Raw genomic sequence first — 21299 nt, forward strand, 5'->3', positions numbered from 1 at the left:
GTGCTTCATGCCAGGTTAAATCTCATCGTGAAACATCGGGGTGGGGGTGGGGTGGGGGAGGGGTGGTTTTTGCAGGGGTTTCTCTTGATCATAAGGAAAGACAGATGTAAATTTATATAGCACCTTTCACAGACGTCCTATAGCACCTTACAGCCAATGAAGTATTTTTTTGAAGTACAGCCACTGTTGGATTGTAGGAGACGCGGCAGCCAATTTGCGCACAGCAAGCTCCCACAAACAGCAATGAGATAATGGTCAGACAACCTGGTTATCTGTGAGGTTGGGTGAGGGATAAATATTGGCCAGCGAGAAACCACTCCCACCCCCCCCCCACCCCGCTCTCCTTCAAAACAGTGGCAATGGGCTCTTTCACATTAAGCTGAGATGGGCAGGCAGAATTGCATCTGAAAGATGGCACCACTGACACTGTAGCACTCCTTCAGAACTGCATTGGGAGCCTAGATTTTGGGCTGAAGTCCCTCGAGTGGGACTTGAACCCACAACCTTCAGGACAGAGTCTTAGATTGTTCTCCGCTTTCCTGGGACCAGGAACGAGAAAAAGCTCATTCCGCTGGGGTGAGAATTATTGACAATAACATGCAGTAGTACAAATCTCTGATCAAAATTGCAGGGACATTCCAAGCCTGCTTTGTTGATAGGTTAATAATCTCTGGGTGCCCTTACTATAGACCCTCAGACCACCCCCATTCCCCAGGGATATAGGTCTGTCTGTTTGTTCTGAAAATAATACCCAAACGTTGATGCTTTCATTAACACTCGCTTCACTCTGCACTAAAGGAGTATATGTCCATGGATGCCGTGCATGTTATTAACCAATCATCTCCTTAGATCCCTCTTGCTCCCTCTGATTGGATCGATTCATCTTTATCTCTGTCAGTTGGATGTATCTGAAGACATTTGTGTCTGTGAGAAAACAGAGGGAGAAAAGTCAGTTCAGGCAAGCTGCAAACATGACACGGTAACTAATCAAAAACAGAAATACCTGGAAAAACTCAGCAGGTCTGGCAGCATCGGCGGAGAAGAGCAAAGTTGACGTTTCGAGGACTCGAAACGCCAACTCTTCTCCGCCGATGCTGCCAGACCTGCTGAGTTTTTCCAGGTATTTCTGTTTTTGTTTTGGATTTCCAGCATCCGCAGTTTTTTGTTTTTATCACGGTAACTAATCATCCTGTCTCACCCAATCTATTGTGGTGGCCTTTCCTCTCTCGTTTTTTTAAATCCAGTTTTTCTTCTCTCCCTCAAAATTATAACATTTTGGGATGCGGTTGATGAGTACTCAGGGGCATGATGTGTTTGTGGCTCGGGAGGAAGAGGTGAGTTTGGATCTTTGGTTCCCTAATCTCTCCACCACTGAGGATTTTCCTTACCTCAGGTCTGGGTCTGTCGTAGATTAATTGATGGAGGTGGATGACCATGATTAACCAATAATCCCATTTCGGCATCTACCAGGATCGCTTCCAGTGTGCCAACTCAGCCTTCAGCCAACTAAGGAAGAGTGTTCAAGGACTAGGACCAGGACCTCAAACCCAAGACTAAGGCCATGGTTTACCATTCAGCAGCACACTCCTATCTGTTTTGGAGACTTAGACAACCTGCAGCAGGCACCCCAAAGCTGGAGAAGTCCCACCAGCGACACCTTCACAAGATCCTCCAAATCTAGTGGTAAGAAAGGTGATCCAACAGCAGCATCCACCCCCAAACCAACTTGCTCAGCATCCAGGTGAAAACTCAAAACCAGGGCAGGACATGTCGTTCATGTCCCTGACACCAGACTCCTGAAGCAATTGCTCTACTCAGACCTGTGTCACGGCAGGAGGGTCCACAAAAAACAGCGGAAACACTTGAGGGATGTCCTCAAAGCATCCCTGAAGATGTCAAACATCCCCGCTGATTCATGGGGACTCCCTGGCTTGTGACTGAACAAAATGGAGAAGGTTCATTCGGAAAGGCACCGGGCACACCGAGAGGCTTTGTCAGGAACACACAGAGGTGAAGTCGGAGGGAGCGCACAGACTTCCAAACAAGTCATCTACCCAAACCTTCAAGCACCACCTGCCCCACACGGGGCCAGAGTCTGCAGATCACACATTGGACTTATCAGCCAACTCAGGACCCCATCGAACCAGAATGGAAGTCAATCTCAATCCCAAGGAACTGCCTAAGAGAGAGAGAGGGTTAGAAGGTGAACTAGAAGGATTTTGGTCTTTTATCACTCACCAAGTCCTATGGAGGACAATAGATCTCAAAAGCATCCGCTGGACTTTAACAGTTTGCACTGATTATTATCTCATGGGCACACAGACCTGTAGAGTGAGGTGTCCCTGTTTTACCAGGTCTGGATCACACTAAGTGGATAACTGAGGCTTTGAGGGGTTTGGGAGAATGGGGAGGGAATCAAAGAGAAGACTTGTTTCCTTGTGGTTCTATGGACTACCTTGATGCTTTGCTACAGTGGCATTGAGAGTGTTCTGGAAGAAGCCTGGTATCACAGTCTCTGGCCAAAAGAGATTTCCAGGCCTAGCAGAATTATGATGGAAAATGATTTATCAAAGGGAAAAATTGGTTAACAAACATGAAATGATAAGCATTGACAAAGGAAGCATTTATATAACACCTTTAATATAGTAAACCGTCTCAAGGTGTATCACAGGAACAATTATCAGACTTGACACCAAGCATCAATAACATGTTAATAGGATAGGTGACCAAAAGCTTGGTCAAGGAGGTAGGTGATAAAGAGCGTCTTAAAGGAAGAGAGAGGTGGAGAGTTTTAGGGAGAGAATTCCTGAGCTTAGGAGCGATTCATATCAGGGATGCACAAAAGGCTGGAATTGGAGGAGAACAGAGATTCCAGAGGGTTTTTAGGGCTAGAGGAGGTTGCAGAGCTAAGGAGAAGGCGAGGCCATGAAACAAGTTTGTAATGGAGGCATTTCCATGAAGAAAAATGGAAAAATAAGGAGAAACCGATTTGTGATTATTTTACAGAAATGTTTCAAAGAAAAACTCCTGTCAGCAAGTCCAGTCAAGTCCCAGACTCCATCACAAGGGAATTTGATTACAAGTTGAAGCCGATTATTCTGATTGAATCAAAATTTTCACCTGGCATCAAATAAGGAAAATATATTTTCTTTAATTTTCTGAGTCTTGGCCGACCCTAAAAGGAAAGAACTTGCATTACTATAGCGCCTCTCACAACCTCAAGACATCCCAAACCACTTTACAGCCAATAAAGCACTTATTGAAGTGCAGTCACTGTTACTGTCACTGTAGGAAACACAGCAGGTAATGCGTGCACAGCAAGATCCCACAGGCAGCAATGTGATAATGGCCAGATCACCTATTCCAATTATGTCGGGTGAGGGATGAAAGTTGGCCAGGGCGGTAGCTGAAGATGTGTTCATTCACCTCGATTCAGGGGCCAGCCAATACATTAAAGTGACCCAGAGTTCAAATGGGAACTGTCTTCCTTAACTTAAAGGGAGAGGCCTGGGGACAAGCTGGCTATATTGGCAGCAGGGCCTGGATGTTCAGTGTGTAGATTGGTCAAGATTCAGGAGACCTGCCAATTGGCCAGTGCACTCTAGATTGTCAATACACCCCTTGTGTAATGCTCTAATTCATCACCTTATATGGGTGAACAGGACTTGGTGCAAGCTAGGATATGGGCAAGAGAGTTTTTGGATGAGCTGGAATAACCCCCATCAATACAGAATAATCTTGTAGTCAAATAAGTCAAAACTCTGAGTCATCATTAGGATGACGTTGGGCAGGGTGGAATACAGTTATTTATGAATTACATTTGTCCTTCACAAGATGTCTAAGGATTAGTGCAATGTACCTAAGGTAGGGACATCTTGTGGTGTAGAGTTGCCGGAAGTTATGGGTTTGAGTCCCACTCCAGGACTTGATGGCCAAGGAAGGTGTGTTCATAACGCAGCCAAACAGGTTGAGTATCAACCTGCAAATCTTTCCAACACATGCCAATGGCAGGCGGTAGGAGTGGGAGAGATTCCTGGTCGGTCAAGTGATGGAAAGAATGTTGGAACCTCTGCCATCACTACCCATAGCTCCAGATAGTAACATGCATGTAAAAGTGCATGTTGCCACAGCAACTCGGTCTCCTTGGGGGCCAGTTGGCTGGACGATCGGGTGTGGATCAGATTGGTGCTAACACTATGGGATCTGATCCCTGTTCCGGCTGGGGGTGTATTTGGGACCTGCCTCCTTGCCCTGTCTGTGGTGGAGATTGTGGCAATATGGGCTAGACCTGCCTTTGGGCAGTGAACTGAAGAAGAACTAACTTGGCAGAATGGCTGGTTTTACCTTGGTGATCACCCTCGCCTTGGTCCTCTGCATGCACCTTTCACTCAATTCTCCAACCCTCTCTCCACAATGGGCAGCCACTGTCTGAAATTCTCTACCCAGTTCTCGTCTCCTTGTCTCACACCTAGAGTCACTATGGCAGCATAGAAGGAGGCCATTTGGCCAATCAAGTCCATGCTAGTTCTCTGGAGAGCAATCCAAACAACTCCCATTTTCAAAACCTTTCCATTAGCTTGTGCCCCTCAATTCTCCTCTCCGAGTCCATCCTCCTTTTTCCCAATTCTTTGTGCCCTTTCTCCTCCCTATTGTAACATCCTTGAAGATTCCAGTCTGGGGAGGAGGGGTGCTGTCTAAGTGAAGTTGCTGGTTAAAATCAAAGTGCTATCAATGTTGTGCATCCTTACCTGAGGGCTCCCGGTCTTTTGCTTCTTTTAAGTACTGCAGGGCGCTCTCACAATCTCCAAGATGATAGAAGGCGATGCCTGCTCTATACATGGCTTTGAAATTGTCCTTGTGCTTTCCAAGGATTTTCAAGCAGTACTCTTTCACCCGTTCATAGTTCACCAGCTCTGCCTGTAGAAGGCATGCTAGAGGAGAGGGAGAGAGAGTCAGATCCCAAGATTTCATGTCAACATATTGAGGAGGAGGAAAGGTTGTCAGTCCCACACAACCCCTCCCCTCCAACAACAACCAGCATTTATATAGCGCCTTTAACATGGTTAAAGGTTACTTCACAGAAACCAAATTTGACACTGAGCAACATAAGGAGATACTCGGTCAGGTGACAAAAGGTTAGGTCAAAGATTTAGGTTTTAAAGGAAAGGTTGGAAAGAGAGGATGACAGGTTTATGGAGGGAATTCCAGAGCTCAGGGCCCGAGGCAGCTGAAGGCACGGCCGCCAATTGTGGGGGCGACTAAAAGTGGGGATGCTCAAGAGGCCAGGATTGGAGGAGAGCAGAGATCTCGGAGCATTTTGGGGGCTGGAGGAGGTTGCAGGGATCTGTGGAGAGTCAAAACAATGAGTGACATGTAGTGACTCTGTCAGAAACTCCTCTTTGACCCACGATGTGTCATTGTGCAATCCCCATCCACTCCCAATCCCATCAATCATTACCCACAGCAATTCTCCATGCGCTTGTTCTAAATGCTCGCAATTAAAGCAAGTATTTGCATTTCTATAGCGCCTTCCCCTCAGGATGTCCCAAAGCACTTTACAGCCAATGGAGTAATTTTGAAGTGTCGTCATTGTTGTACTGTAGGGAGCGTGGCAGCCAATTGATGCAAGGCAATCCCCCACAAACAGCAAGGTGGTAATGATCAGAGAAGCTCTTTTTGTTAGTGCTGGTGTCTGTGGGATAATTATTGGCCAGGTCACAGGAGAGAACTCCTCTGCTCTTCTACAATGAAAGCCATGGAATCTTTTACCCGCGAGAGGGCATGCACATCATGGTTTAATGTCTTATCTAAAAGACAGCACTTCCAACTGTGCAGCACTCCCTCAGTACTGCAACGGGAGTGTCAGCCTGATATCATGCTCAAGTCTCTGGAGTGGGGATTGAATCCACCACCGCCAGACTCCAAGGAAGAGGTGCTGCCTTAAATGCATCAATGTTATTTGCCTGAACAACTGCATATGTTAGCAGGCTTCCACATTCTCACCACGCTAAACAGAAATCCTATTTCACCAAGACATTCTTGTACAATTCTGTTTCTCAGGATTCAACGTGTTTATTGATGAGGACTGAGCAGACACGCTGGAAATAAATAAAATCTATTATTGTCTTTATTTCAGTCAGTGTCTCAATCTATTTTCTGCTATTTCCTTTTCTCCAGCCTACTCTACGAGGCATAATTACTCTTTCACTGTCTCCACAGCAACATGCGGTCTCATCTCACCTCCCCAGCATCTGTGTCATGTTGGTGAATCCTTTCTGTATTTTGAAAGCTGTCTCAAAATGGAGATTTAAAATCATAGGAGTTTTTTTTTGATTGTCTTCCCCTCCCCTCCCCTCCCCCACCATTCCAACCTTTAATATCGAAGAAAGCTGAGGCACCATTTACAATTGAGTCCCAAATAAATAACAGCAAATCTGAATTAAAAGCACAAAATGTTACAGCTGCTGGGTAACATTAGGCAGAGAAAGGGAGTTCTGAAGCCATAAAACTAACCCCTTTTTAATCTCCTTCAGGCGATAGTGTGACTTGTCGACTTGTGCACAGTAAGATCCCACAAACGGCAATGCGATGAAGGGCAGATCATCTGTTGCAATGACACTGGCGTATGTTTAAATATTGACCCCAAGGCACCGGGGAGAATTCCCATGCTTTGCTCAGTTGAAGATCCTGTGACATTAATCGAAAAGGATTTGCCTCTCAGGCAACACCCCAGAACACAGACCTGAAGAAAAGTCATGGGACTCGAAACGTTATCTCTGTTTCTCCCTCCACAGATGCTGTCAGACCTGCTGGGTTTTTCCAGCACTTTCTGTTTTTATTTCAGATTTCCAGCATCCGCAGTATTTTGCTTTTATTACACTCTAATATGCGTTTGTCTCATTTGATGTTCGTGGGAACTTGCTGCGTGAAAAATGGCTGCTGCTTTTGCCAACGTAATGAGGCTTTTTAAATTCATTCACAGGATGTGGGCTTCGCTGGCTGGACCAGCGTTTATTGCCCATCCCTAATTGCCCCTTGAGAAGGTGGTGGTGAGCTGCCTTCTTGAACCGCTGCACCCTGTGGTGTAGGTACGCCCACAGTGCTGTTAGGGAGGGAGTTCCAGGATTTTGAACCAAAAACAGTGAAGGAACGGCCGATATATTTCCAAGTCAGGATGGTGAGTGACTTGGAGGGGAACTTCCAGGTAGCGGCATTCCCATCTGTCTGCTGCCCTTGTCGTTCTAGATGGTAAAGGTCACAGGTTTGGAAGGTACTGTGGAAGGAGCCTTGGTGAGTAAAGGGAGTTAAGATGCAGATCAGCCATGATTTTATTGAATGGCAGAACAGACTCAAGGGGCTGAATGGCCTCCTCCTGCTCCTATGTTCTAAGGAGGTGGGAATAGGGGGCACAGGGTGGCAGAGCAGTAAGGGTGAGCAGTGGTAGATAGGGAACTGGACATTTTACATCAGGTTTGGTAGGTCATAGGTGGCAGGTAGGGGCTGGTATCATGGAATTCAGGAAGGAGGTCGTTCACCACCACCTTCTCAAAGGCAATTAGGGATGGGTAATAAATGTTGGCCCTATTGATGCCCACATCCATGAAAGAATAATAAACATATACAGCCAAAAATGTATATAAAGAAAGAAAAGGCTACATTTATATAGCTCCTTTCCCACCCTCAGGAAGTCCCAAAGTGCTTTACAACCAATGAAATACTTTTGGTGTGTAGTCTCTTCTGCATGAAAGGAAAAGGAATAGAATTGAAAAGTTGGGAATTTATGCTCAACTTGTACTGAACCTTGTACTGTACTTAGAGTACTGAGCGCAGATCTGGTCACCATCAAAGGTTATAGAGGCACTGGAGAGAGCGCAGAGAAAATTTACAAGGATGATCCCAGAAATTTGTGCGTATACATATCAGGAAAGGGGTTGACGGGCTGGATCTCTTTTCTCCTAAAAAAAGGCTGAAACATGACCTAATCAAAGTCTTTAAAATTCTGCAAGGTTTTGATAGAGTGGATACAGGGAGAATGTTTCCTCTTAAAGGGCAGAAATAGAGGCCATTAATATAAAATCGTCACGGAGAAATCCAATAGGGAATTCAGGAGAAACTTCTTTACCCAGAGATTGGTGAGAATGTGGAACTTGCTCCCACAGGAAGTGGTTGGGATGCACAGTATAGATGTATTTAAGGGGAAACTAGACAAACATAGAGGGAGATGGGAATAGAGGGTTACGATGATAGATTTAGATGAGGACAGACTCAATGGAGCATAAATGCTGGCATGTACTGGTTGGGCTAAATGGCCTGCTTCTGTGCCGTATATCCAACGTAATCCTGTGTACAATTTTCACACAGCAAGATCCCACATTCAGGAATATGATGGTGAAGAGATCATCTGTTTTTTAGATGACTGAGGGATAAGTATTGGCTGAGGACCTTGGGATGACTCTCCTGCATACTGGCCAGACAAATACGCTCCTTTTGTGCCATGTTCTAACGCTTCACCTCATACTGATCTCAGTGCAGTGGCAAACCTGTAACTTTACCCCAGTGTTATACAGCTCCAACCTGATATCAGACAGCTGGGTGTTTCTGGGACACAAATGGGCACAGTCTGGATTTGACTGTAATGCCAGTGACAGAAAGCACTGAGGCTAAACACTTGCATCGCCACTGAAGGTTGATGACACCTGTCCTGACAGTTGATTGATAACACCAGTGCCAGTCTACATTTTTCACAACTTTCCCCAATGGGAACCTACACAGGCATGTCAACACAGCCAAGGTGATACAGAAAGAAAGCAGATGAAACATTTAAACCCAATCCTATTCACCCAAGCCAACTGTTCATAGTGCGTTCTCCCATCATAGTGCTGACTGTTAGGTTAAATGTGCTATATTAATGCATTCAGGTGAAATTCTTTTCTCAGTTATTTTAATGGCAGTGTTATTACTTTCTTCATCAGCATTGTTTTTTGTATATTTAGTTCTTTATGTCTCTGTAAATATTGTAAATTTGTGTTTAAGTGTTTGTACGTAGGTATGGTAGGGAGGTCTCATGGTGCAAAGGGTACCATCCCTATCTCTGAGCCAGAAGCTCTGGATTCAAGTCCCACTTCAGGACTTGATGGCCACAGAAGGTGTGTTCATAACGCGGCCAAACAGGTTGATCATCAGCCTGTAAATCCTTCCAATACGCCTGATAGGAGAGTTCCTGGTCAGCCAAACTGCAAAAGGCAACAGCAAACTATTGCAGTACTTTGCCAAGCATAATCATGGACCAGTCCAATGGAAGTCCACGGTCATCAATGCCCTCCTAGGGCATGGGACCTGGAGGAGGAGGACACAGATATGGTAGCTGGAAATGTTCCTCATTCTTAACCCTCCTCTCCAACATTGACTTCTATTTTCTTTCTATAAGGAATGCATTGTGTTAAAGATGTGAGTTAAATGTAATTTGTTGTTGATGATTTGTGTTGTAAATGAGGAAAATCCCAACATTATATATAAATCTTGTAGCTGGTAACTGAAAATTAATTTGTCAGTGCAGTGCTAATAACAGAGCTTTAATTATCATACAACAGGCACTTTAAACATTTGTAATTTTTAACAGTTAAAACATTTCCACCCATTTCATGCTCATGTATGCTTTAATAGCAGCACTTTCCAGCACTATGTTCTCATTATGATATTAATTTATCAACAAATATTTTGATATTTTTATTAGTCAGAGCTGGGCAAACATCCAATAGAGAGACACGTAGTTCCACAAACACACCCCAATGCACAACAGATGCACACCCCAACACACACCAACTGACACATAAAGACACAAAAACATACATCTCAACAAACATTCACACACAAACACACAGAAACATCCACACTCACAATCCATCACACATAGATGCACACCACACATTTACACACCTCAGTACTGGCACACAGAGGGATGGACACATACACACGCACACACCGCAACACAGACACAAACACGGACACACTCCAACACACAGAGACACATTCCCGTTTCAACACACAAGCAGACTCACATGCACACACAGACACATTCATACCCCATAAAAACATACACTTGCTTACACAGATATACACACACGTTTCCACTCCAAAGCACAGACATGCAAACTCACAAGCAAACACACAAGCACATACAAATAAACTCACACAGGCACAAACTTACACACAAACAACTCGTGTACAAACACAGACAAACTCACAAACACACACCCGCATACACACGTATACCAGCCACCTCAGCAGCTGCTGCTGAAGCAAGTGGAAAATTCACATCAGAAGCTATAATAACAATAAAGCCCCAGGGATTGGTCCACAAGCTCTTAGTAAATAAACAGAGGTTCTGCCTTGAAAAGTGAATTCATGCCCATATAGAGTTTCCATTACTCAGTAATCATAAACTGGGAGAAGTATTTACAGCTGTGCATTAAGAGCATTACAGTATAAAGAGGTAAAGGAGATTGTGAGAATAGATTCATTCTACCTTCCTGAAAAAAAATGACCACTGATGTGTAATTGAATACTTCACGTTAGCCTTTTACCCTTATATTGCTGCCAGTTGATCCTCATTGTGCTGAAATAAACACTAACATTACACTAACAAAGCCCCATGAATGGTGTTATCAATGAATTAAAACATATAATGTTGGAAGCACTGGATGGTCAGTCTGAGAGAGACAAAGTGTTGGGGATTGAGGGTCACATGTCTTAAGAACACCAAAGGGGCTCTAATGAAAGAAAAACAGAAAATTTTGGAAAAACTCAGCAGGTCTGGCAGCATCTGTGGAGAGAGAATGAGAGCTCTGAAGAAGAGTCATACAGACTCGAAATGTTAACTCTGTTTTTCTCTCCACAGATGCTTCCAGGCTTGTTGAGTTTTTCCAGCATTTTCTGTTGTTATTTCAGATTTCCAGCATCGAATTCTAATGAGAGGTTGCACTCAGAAATTTTAAACTGTCTCTTCTCAAACGCTGTCTTATTTGCTGTGTATATTCAGAAACTATGAGCTTTTATTCCTATCAATTACATTTCTTAATTTCTCACTTTACTAAAGAAAGAACATGCACTTATATAGCGCCTTTCACAACCTCAAGGCGTTCCAAAGCCAATGAAGCATGTTTTGAAGTGTATTCACTGTTGTAAGGTAGGAAATGTGGCAGCCAATTTGCGCACAGTAACCTCCTGCAACCAGCAATGTCATAATGGCCAGATAATCGGTTTTTCTTGTGAAGTTGGTTGAGGGCTAAATGTTCACCAGGATACTGGGGAGAACGATACAGCTCTTCTTCAAAATACTGCTAAGGGGTTTTTTCCAGCCACCTGAGAGGGTAGACACGGCCTCGATTTAAAGCACCAATGAAAAGGCAATGTCTCTGAGAGTGTAGCACTCTCTCAGTGACACTGGGATGCCCCTCTACCCCTGAGCCCACGACAGCAGCTGACTTACAAGACTGAAAGGGTATCGGGGGACCTGTCAGTCTCCAGCTCTGAAGAGACTCGAGTACACTTTCATATTCTTCCATCTACTGTTGTTGCTTCTATTTCTTCATCAGAGAGTTCTTGAGCCTTAATATGTTATTTACCACATTTAATATCCTGCAGCAAATCCCACCAACGTCACAGCTGACTGGAGCAAAAACAAAAAATGCTGGAAAAACTCCGCAGGTCTGACAGCATCTGTGGAGAGAAAGACAGAGCTAATGTTTCGAGTCCGTGTGACTCTTCTTCAGTCTTTCTCCACAGATGCTGTCAGACCTGCTGAGTTTTTCCAGCACTTTTTGATTTTGTTTCAGATTTCCGGCATCCGCAGGATTTTGCCCTTATCACAGCGGAATGGAGTGTTGGCTGCTGTGCAGGGAACAGGAGTTTGGTTTAAAAATCCTGGGGGCAGGTGCATCCACTGAGTTTGAGTGAGTGCAGTGTCGGTGTGCACCAGAGTGTAGAATGATACAACACAGGAGGCCATTCAGCCCATTGTGTGCTGGATGTGCACTACATTCCCAATTTGCTTTGTTAATTACCGGATAATTATTCCATCTTTTATGCAGTGGAATTTGTGTCTTCCTTTACTCTTTTGTTTTTCTCTCCTTCTCTGTTTGATCATAAGTTTTCCTGCACAGTTGGCCGGTTGCAGCATGAAAGCAGGATGCAATGTTGATGGTGTTATTGATCCTAAGGCACTTTGTGATCGATTCACCAGCGCTCCCAACAGAGAAACCTTAACAAGATTTCAGAAATACCTTTAACAAACACTCCAACACGCAGGAGGCTCAAGTGATATCCGCTACCCAATGCCACCTATACCAGGTGCTAGAATCAGTATCAAGAGAATTGGTTTGCAACTGGATATGCCAACAACCATTGAGATGCTGATCCAGGTACTTAGACAAGATAGGGGAGGCAAAGCTGTGCTGTACGATTGACTACAACAACAACTTGCATTTAAATGACACCTTTCATTCCAAGGTGCTTCACAGGCACATGGACCAGATAAGACTTGACCCTGAGCCACTTAAGGAGATGTTAGGGCAGGTGACACAAAAGCTTGGTCAAAGAGGCAGGTTTTAAGGCAAGAGGTGAGCCTCCCAAAATGTTTCACAGCCAATGAAATACATTTGGAATTGTAGTCACTGTTCGAGTGTAGGAAACATGGCAGCCAATTTTCGCACAGCAAGATCCCACAAACAACAATGTGAGAATGATAAGATCATTTGCATTTTAGCAATTTTCAGTTCAGGGATAGATGTTGGCCAGGGCACCAGGGAGAGCTCCCTTGCTCTTCCTCAGGGCAGGATTTTAGGGCCCCCTCCCGCTGGCGGGATTTTCCAGTCCCGCTGAAGTCAATGGGCTTTTAAGGGGCTCACCACATTTTCTGACTCCTCCCCCTCAGAATGGGCCAAGCGATGGAAGTAGTTTTTTTTTGAAGTAACTTCCAAGTTAGTTGTGTGCAGTGATTGAGGGGGGTAGGGACAGCAGGCGAATGAGCTAAGATGGGCTGAATGCCTTCCTCATCAAATATTTATTGTGGCATTGGCTTGAGCTGCCAAGAAAAGGTGGAGGAGGCTGTGCACAAGACCGGGGAATGTTTGGGGAGTTTGGAAAGGTAAGGAAGATGAGCAAGATATCAGGATTAGTAGCAGATCCCTGTATGACCTGCCTACAACTGCACAAACACCATGTAGAATGCAAGTTTTGACAGGAGACTGGGAACAGATTGTCCATCATATTCAACTGAAAATTGGTTCATGATATAAATGGTGAAGGGAATCTAAAAGTGAAGGAAAAATAACCACAAAACCAATGGAGTGGGAATATTCCATTTTCTATAATCAGTAAAAGAATTATCTAAAAAAAAGATGTGAAAAGCATTTAGGGAATTACTGACACCTACAAAATTCTGGGAGCTTGAAAACCTTGACTGTAGCTTCATTGGCCTTTATTAAATGGCTGATCTTTTATTTCCCGGGTAATTAATCTACTTCTCTGCACTACAATCTCTAGTCTTTCCACACTTCCGCATCTCATTAAGAGTCTGGCATGTTAGGGAAGAAAAGAGAAAGAGACAGTTTCCTCTCTGACGTTGCACCATAGAACCATAAAAAGGTTACAGTGTAGAAAGAGGCCATTTAGCCCATCATGTCTGTGCCGGCCAGAGCAAGATGAAAAAGAAACTAGCCGTTCACTTTAACCCCACTTTCCAGCACCTGCTCAGTAGCCTTGCAGGTTACAGCATTTTAGATGCCGATCCGGGTACCTTTTAAATGAGTTGAGCCTTTCAGCCTCAACCACCGATTGGAATCCCATTTGGAATTTTGATTAGAATTATGATTATCTTGCACACAATGATTTTTCCCCTTCATGTCTTTTCAGGAAGAGTCATATACCATCCCATTTACAAAATTACTTTCTTCCCCTTTTTGGTTTACCCCTAACCCAGCAGTTGGCCTCTGCCAGTGTCACTCGATAATGACCGGCTGGGGGAGTGGGTGAAATCTTCATGATCCAGAGAAACTGACCAAGTAAGTTTCTGTCTTTGGCCATGAGGAGGTGTCTGATCTCTGCTTTGGCTCTTTCCCTTAGCTGGCTGAAACTTGGAATGGACACACAAAACGTTGGTGGGATGTTGGGACACATACCTCAGGGTCACCAGAGCCTGTTTCTGATCACCTTCAGGGGCTGAAGAGGAGTTTACCAGAATTATTTGCTCCCCCATGTGTACTTTTTAAAAACTTTTCCCATGCTCTTAGGAGATAAGTAGCTACTGGTGGTTTGAGACCATTGGATGTCATGATGCTTCAATGCAACACAGCTGAATAGTTTGACCAAATGGTGATTTTCTGTCAAAATCAAGACTGATACTTCCAGTGCAGTACTGAGGGAGTGCTGCGCTGTCAGAGGTGTCATCTTGCAGGTGAGCCATTAAACCTGCCCTCTCAGGTGGGTATAAAAGATTTGATGGCATTATTTCAATGAGGAGCAGGGGAGTTCTATCCAGTGCCCTGCCCAATATTTATCCCCCAATCACTGAAACAGGTCACCTGTTTGTGGGATCTTGCTGTGCACACATTGGCTGCTGTGTTTCCTACAATGGTGACAACACTTCAAAAGTATTTATTTGGCTGCAAAGAATTTTGGGACATTCTGAGGTCATGAAACGTGCAAAAATGCAACTTCTGATCCCTTTTCCATCTCCTCTTGTGGGAATATCATGGATATAAAGTTCTGCTTTATCAGTGCATGCCAAACATCATACAAAATCAATCCTCATATGACCTTTATACCTGTTGGTTAAGCATTAATCTTTCCTTATGTTATGATTGACCAATTTTCTAAAATGAGACACTGATTGTTGTAAATAATAAAGAGCCTCAGGTCTCACATTGTAATATTATGTAGATAGTTCAGCAAATAGAAAACACAGATCAGATCACAGTTTAATCAATAGAATCTTGGATATTGCAGAATTGTAAAATTCTTGCAATAATTATGCAGAACATTGATTTTTGAATTATTAATTCACCTCATACTCCATTGTGCAAGCAATAATGCAACTTCCATTAGAAATGAATTCCATCTGTCCAAACATTCTCCATTCTCCCCAAACTACAGGCTCATGGAGAGTGAGTCCATGTTCCCCTTTCTATCGCACCTTGTGGCTGTTCTGCTGTGTGACTCTAAGCATCCACAGGCAGCCTAACAGAGCTGCTTCAAGGTTCACATTCTTATATGTCCAAACGCCTGCCTTTTCCAAGGCAAAAGCTACTCTCCTGTGGTGTTGTGCGGTGAGCACTCTAGATAATTTCCCTCCCCTCACTTGGAGCATCAAGGCTGATTCTCTGAGGTCAGTCGAGTGAATCTGGGATCTTTCTGTTCTGTATTTCTCAGTATAACACCAGTTGTGCATTTAACTACTGAGAAACTGGGGCAGCAAAAACAATGGATTTTTCTTTATTTATATAAATCAGTGCAGAGAATGTGTAGTTGAATTGTAATGTGGGAGGAAGGAGGTTCTGTGCAATCATGAATTGATTTTGGCGATGATTAGAAAACATTAACTTATTGCTGCCTAGATGGTTAGTAGTTTGCAGTTATCACAACATAGCAACACAATGAATGGTTCAGTTTGTGCTGAGGATTGGCATACAGCCTTAAAACGCAAAAAAAAACCCCATCGAGACTTGAGAAACCAACTGGAGTGGTTATAATGCCATCTGAATCCTGAGTTTATAACACACCCTCCATTGAGACTTTATTCAATAAAATATACATTTTGCATAAAATTTTGCAATTAACACTGATTAGTGGTTCTCCAATAGGTGAGTGGATTGTCCAGTAGATTCCTAAGCATTACAAGCCGGGCAGTTCCAAGACTCAATGTTTGGTCTCTTCTGAAGTGACAGATCTCAGCTGGTGTTTTTGGGGAATGCTAGAAGTGGTCTCCAAATCTTTGGGATAAGGAAGTGAATCAATCAGCAGGATTGTCACTCCAGGCTCCTATCTGGTAACCCATGTTGTGTGTGGGCATTAGCTTTGGCTAAGATTGGGTTGAGCTATGATAACCCCACCTACCAGCTCCCAGTGACTGGGCCAACACATGAAGAATTGACATTTATGCCATATAGGAACATAGGAGCCGGAAGGGGCCATTTAGCTCCTCAAGCTCCACCATTCAACTAGTTCATGGCTGTTTGTCTAACTCAATGCCATTTCCTGCAGTATCCCCATATCCCTGATGCCTTTAATATCTAGAAATTTAGAAATCTCTGACTTGAACATACTCAATGACTGGGCTTCCATGTCTCTCTGGGATAGAGAATTCCAAAGATTCACCACCCTCTGTGTGAAGAAATTCTTCCTCATCTCAGTCCTGAATAGCCTGTCCCTCATTCTGAGATGGTGCCACATTTGGAGGGTCTCAGTTTGGAGTTAGGCTTCTCAGCAGAGTAAAAGAAAGGATTGGGAGTGATTTCCAAATTATATTCCCTGCAGTAGATTACAGTACTTTGTGATATCACTACTACAGGCTTATTGGGAATGGTTTGTTACAATGAGCTCCCAAACACCAGATAGGAATTTATTCAGGATAACAGGCTGGGATGCATTAAGAGCAATGCACCACAAGCTCCAGATGATAGTATTCTGATACTCGTACTTTACATCTTTGAAGCAGACCCAACCCTGATTATTCAGGTGGAGGCTGTGACCAGTTGAATAGCATTTTCATGGTCTTGTTCCCTGCTGAATGGAATAATGAATAATAGAAAACATTAGAGCTCAAATTCTGCATTAGGGGGTTTGAAATGCTAGTGAATTGCATGACTGGAACTGCGGTGATATGAGATTTTATTCAATTCTATGTGACGGGGTTATTATATAACCAGAGCTGATGTAGTGTCCTGGTGTGACACTTTTATATCCATGAACTCACAACTCAGGACAATGAGCTAGTGGAGACTTTCTCATACCTGGCCAAGTGACATACAATTAGGGTCCGAGAGGGTATATTTCACTCTGAACATATTGATGGACTTGGGTGCTGCGGGAATTCAAAGGGGGAATATAGGCCTTTCACAGAGTAGAGTCCCTAGAACTGAGTGTGTTTTTGAAGATATCCTACATACTGTAATAAAAAGGTTCTAAAATGCTGGAAATGCGTGGAGAGAGAAACAGTCAATGTTTCAGGTCGGTGAGCTTTCATCAGCAGATGTACTGTACCTTGTGCAGAAGTCTCCTTGTCGCCTTCCCAGGAATTCTCAAGCGCACCCAGGCTACCTGTAATTTCACATGTGAAATTTCCTTTCCTTAGTTACACAGCGACCCAATTAATAAATGGACCCGCATAATAAATCCAAGGTGTTTTGAGAGTGAGGGTGGGAATGGTGTTTCGTGCTCGATGCCCCTAAGTTGCTAAATTCATATGGGGAGAGCGAGTGATAGTGACTGTGATCGGTGATTGTTGCAACGAATCTCCATAAACTCAATGTGGTTCGGCTTTAATGGATAATTAAACGCCGGGAGATGGCCATTCGAATCTAGGGCTGGTCCATGCAACGAGTGAACTCGTGTTAAAATGAAATGACAGCGCTCACCTGCTAAACTGTCGTAACAATCGATCTCGGTGCTTTCGATGAGTCGTTTCTGCTCCTCGGTTAGTCTGATGTGTGTTTTGCTCAATGTTTTCACTTCTGCGCCCGAAGCCTCGCTGATCCGGATCCCTTTCAGCTGCAGAAGAGCTCGGTGATACTTTCCGATTGCCTCCCGGAATTTTTTATCCTTGTAGCATTGGTTCCCCTCCGTCTTGAAGCTCACCGCCTTCTGGATCTTGTAGGCGCTTTCAGCTTCCTCGTCCCTGTGGTGAGCCGGAGGGTTCCTGAGGTCCGCCGCTACCCTCAGGGGATCCCGGCTGCTCACTGAAGGCTGGCCCGCTCCCCTCGCCCCCGTCCCGGGCTGCCTCTTCGCAATGCCCCCTAGGCTGATGCTCTGCGTTTTCAGGGAATTTTTGGCTTCCATTTCTCCTACAGGCAGACCATTTTTCACCAGATCCGAAACCTGTCGCCTCTTGATGGTCTGTAGCAGTTTGCTGTGCATATATGAGGGCGGTTGTCTGTGTGACTTAACCCTAGTAATTGGCGAGATGCTTGCAAACCCACAGCTGTCCTTCAGCACCATGGACAGAGCGCAGGCTCACAGCGCGCAGCTGGCGGACCATCTCACTGCAGCAGCGCCCGTTTCTCCCCATTAACCCTTTGAGGTGTCCACATTTAACCCCAATTTCCAAAATAAAAAGAGTTGCTACAATCCCGGGATCGGGTGCAAGGTTGTATTCCCCCCCCCCCCCCCCCCCACCCTGTAATGTGCTCCTGCGATACATTTGCAACAAAGGTATCTGTATTTTAACTCTGCGTTTTGCCACACAATTCATACCACAGGGACGTACATGACCACTGAACTCGGTGTCGGCTGCGCCCCAGATTGGGATTTCTTTCAAGTCGGATATTTCCATGGGCACGATGGCAATTTGAACTTTGTTGGGATTAGCACGAGCGAGGCTGCAGGTCTGCGGTATCCCCATGGACTGGTGCGATGACCTGTACAAGTTACAGTCAGCCCTGATACAATGAGAGATATTACAGCCACCAATTAAGTGACTGGCTCACAAATATTGCAGAAAATGTCAATACCCAGGAGAGGATTATAACATTCAGAAGACATCGCTCCGACTGGAGCCCCATAACAGCATTCCCCATGTTAATAGCACGATTTCAGATCACAGCACTGTCTGTTTATGAATAACAGTATATAACTCCTGGTCCTTATTTACTTCAGCATCCTATTCAGTTTGATATCGTCCATTGAAATGACCCATGTTTCACCTCCCATGTCCCTAGTCTTCCCTGAGGCGAGTAATGTGATTTGTTTCAGGGATCGTGATCGCCAATATCAGGGTTGGCACAAGTCAGTTCAATTTCTAGGGCCCATTATTGCAAAAATATTAAGTCAATATCTGGCCTCAGCTGGCAGTAGGTGTCAGCCCTGGATCAGTGGGGTGGCACTCTCGCAGCTGTGATAGGAGTTTGTGCACAAAGTCTAGGCTGATCCTGCAGTGGAGCAGAGGGAGTGCTGCACTATCATAGGTGCTGTCTTTCGGATAGAATGTTAGGCTGGATGTCAAAGAACCCATGGCACTATTCCAGAAAAGAGCATGGGGCATTCTCAGCGGTGGCCTGGCCAATATTCATCCATCCACAAACATCACTAAATAGATATTCCCATCAAAGAGTCATAGAATGGTTATCGTATAGCTTATCATGATTGTGGAACCTTGCTGGGCACAAATTAGCTGCCCCATTTCCTACATGACCACTTCGAAAGTAATTAATTGGTAGCAAAGTGCTTTGGTACTGAGAGGTATTGGATAAATTATCTTTTTCCTTTCATGGGGCAAATGGCAGTTAATTTGAGCAAGTGGGCATGGTAGGATCCATCATTCAGATTAGTGGTCCCCAAACTGTGGGTTGCGACCCCAACTGAGGTCACAGAAACAGCAAATGGGACCTTGAGAAGTAAAATCACATTAATCTCCCATCATTTCTTATTGCCCTGGTAGTGAGAAGTAACCAGTCACAAGACAAACTCTTGGCCTTGGACACTTTGATTGGCTGTGGCAGCTCCGATCAGGCATGCTGTGATGTAACTATGTGTCCATGTAAATATGTCAGATGTTTCTTGAAGCTGCTTCTTGGAGTGGCAGTGATGAAGGCGGATGCAGATTTAATGATCAGCAGCCCAGCTACCAAAGGCCTGGGATTTTCATCAGTTTCATGTTTATTTTATTTTTATTCATTCATGGGATCTGGGCGTCACTGGGTAGGCCAGCATTTATTGCCCATCCCTAATTGCTCTTGAGAAGGTGGTGATGAGCCACCTTCCTGAACCACTGCAGCCCATGAGGTGTAAGAACATCCACAGTGCTGTTAGGGAGTTCCAAGATTTTGACCCAGCGACAGTGAAGGAATGATACATATGTTCATCTATGATAGCTGAACTTGAATAATTATATGCTCAACATTACTCTGCCATTTTATTGTCTTGCTTTTATTGGCACCTGCAGTTGCATTAATTTCCAAGTGTTAAAATTGGGTCATATTGGAAAATAGCTTGTGAAACATTGATCCAGAAGGACAAGGGCAGCACATATATGAGATCACATTCTCTCTAAGTTGTCCTCCAACTCACAAAAGATCCTGACTTGGACATATATTGGCGGTTGCTTCATCATTGCTGTGTCAACATCCTGGAATACTCGACTTAACAGCATTTTAAGAGTTCCTTCAAACACAGACTGCAACAGTTCAAGAATGCGGGTCACCACCACCATCTCAAGGGAAACTTGAGGATGGGCAATAAACATCAGCTTTGCCCAGATTCCAAAATGGATTTTAATTCACATGAGATACATCAGCAAGAAAATCATTTACAGAGTAAATTTGCCAAATAATGTGAAAGGAAATTATTTTGACATGACTGTTGACCAATCAATAAGAATGCATCTAAGTAAAGCTACTTTCAACAAGACTAATGTCATAAGGACATTTAATTATAAATCAAACTGCTATTTTAGGACTGCTTTATTTATTGGGAAGGCAATATCCACAACTGTGGCTGCCTTCCTTCAAAGAGGATACATAGAATGTATATTGTTCAGAAGGCCATTTGGACCATTGAGTCCATGCAAGCCCTCTGGAAGAGCCATCCAGCTAATCCCACTCCCTTCACTGTAGCCTTGCAAATAATTTCCCTTCAAGTACTTACCTAATTCTTTTTTAAAAGCCATGACTGAATCTGCCTCTACCACATTCTCAGGCATCACATTCCAGATCCTAACCACTCCTGCATAGAAACGTTTTTCCACTTGCTGCTTTGCTTCTTTTGCCAATCACTTTAAATTGGTGCCCTCTGGTTCTTGACCTTTCCACCAATGGGAGCAATTTCTCTTATCTATTTGTCTAGACACCTCATGATTTTGAACACCTCTCAACCTTCTCTGCTCTGAAGAGAACAACCCCAGTTTCTCCAATCTATCCATGTAACTGAAGTTCCTAATTCCTGTAATCCTCCTCATAAATCTTTTATTCACTCTTTCCAAGGTTTTCACACCCTTCCTAAAGTGAATTGGACATAAATTCCTTGCTTTTGTACTCTGTGCCTTTATTTATGAAGCCCAGGGTCTCAAATGCCTTTTTAACTGCTTTCTCAAC

The 21299-nt window shown here is 44.0% G+C and overlaps 1 protein-coding gene across 1 annotated transcript; it reads right to left on the minus strand.

The window, feature by feature from the left end:
* Positions 1–829: 829 nt before the first annotated feature.
* On the minus strand, positions 830–18129 carry LOC121272720 (tetratricopeptide repeat protein 9A-like). Its single transcript, XM_041179493.1, has 4 exons — positions 17960–18129; positions 17631–17911; positions 4749–4931; positions 830–924 (listed from the first exon to the last, which is right to left on the minus strand). Exons 1-4 carry the CDS (start codon positions 18127–18129, stop codon positions 830–832), a joined length of 729 nt encoding a protein of 242 aa, XP_041035427.1.
* Positions 18130–21299: the final 3170 nt, after the last annotated feature.

This window comes from Carcharodon carcharias, chromosome 34 (genome assembly GCF_017639515.1).
Source record: "Carcharodon carcharias isolate sCarCar2 chromosome 34, sCarCar2.pri, whole genome shotgun sequence".
NCBI classification, from domain to species: domain Eukaryota; kingdom Metazoa; phylum Chordata; class Chondrichthyes; order Lamniformes; family Lamnidae; genus Carcharodon; species Carcharodon carcharias.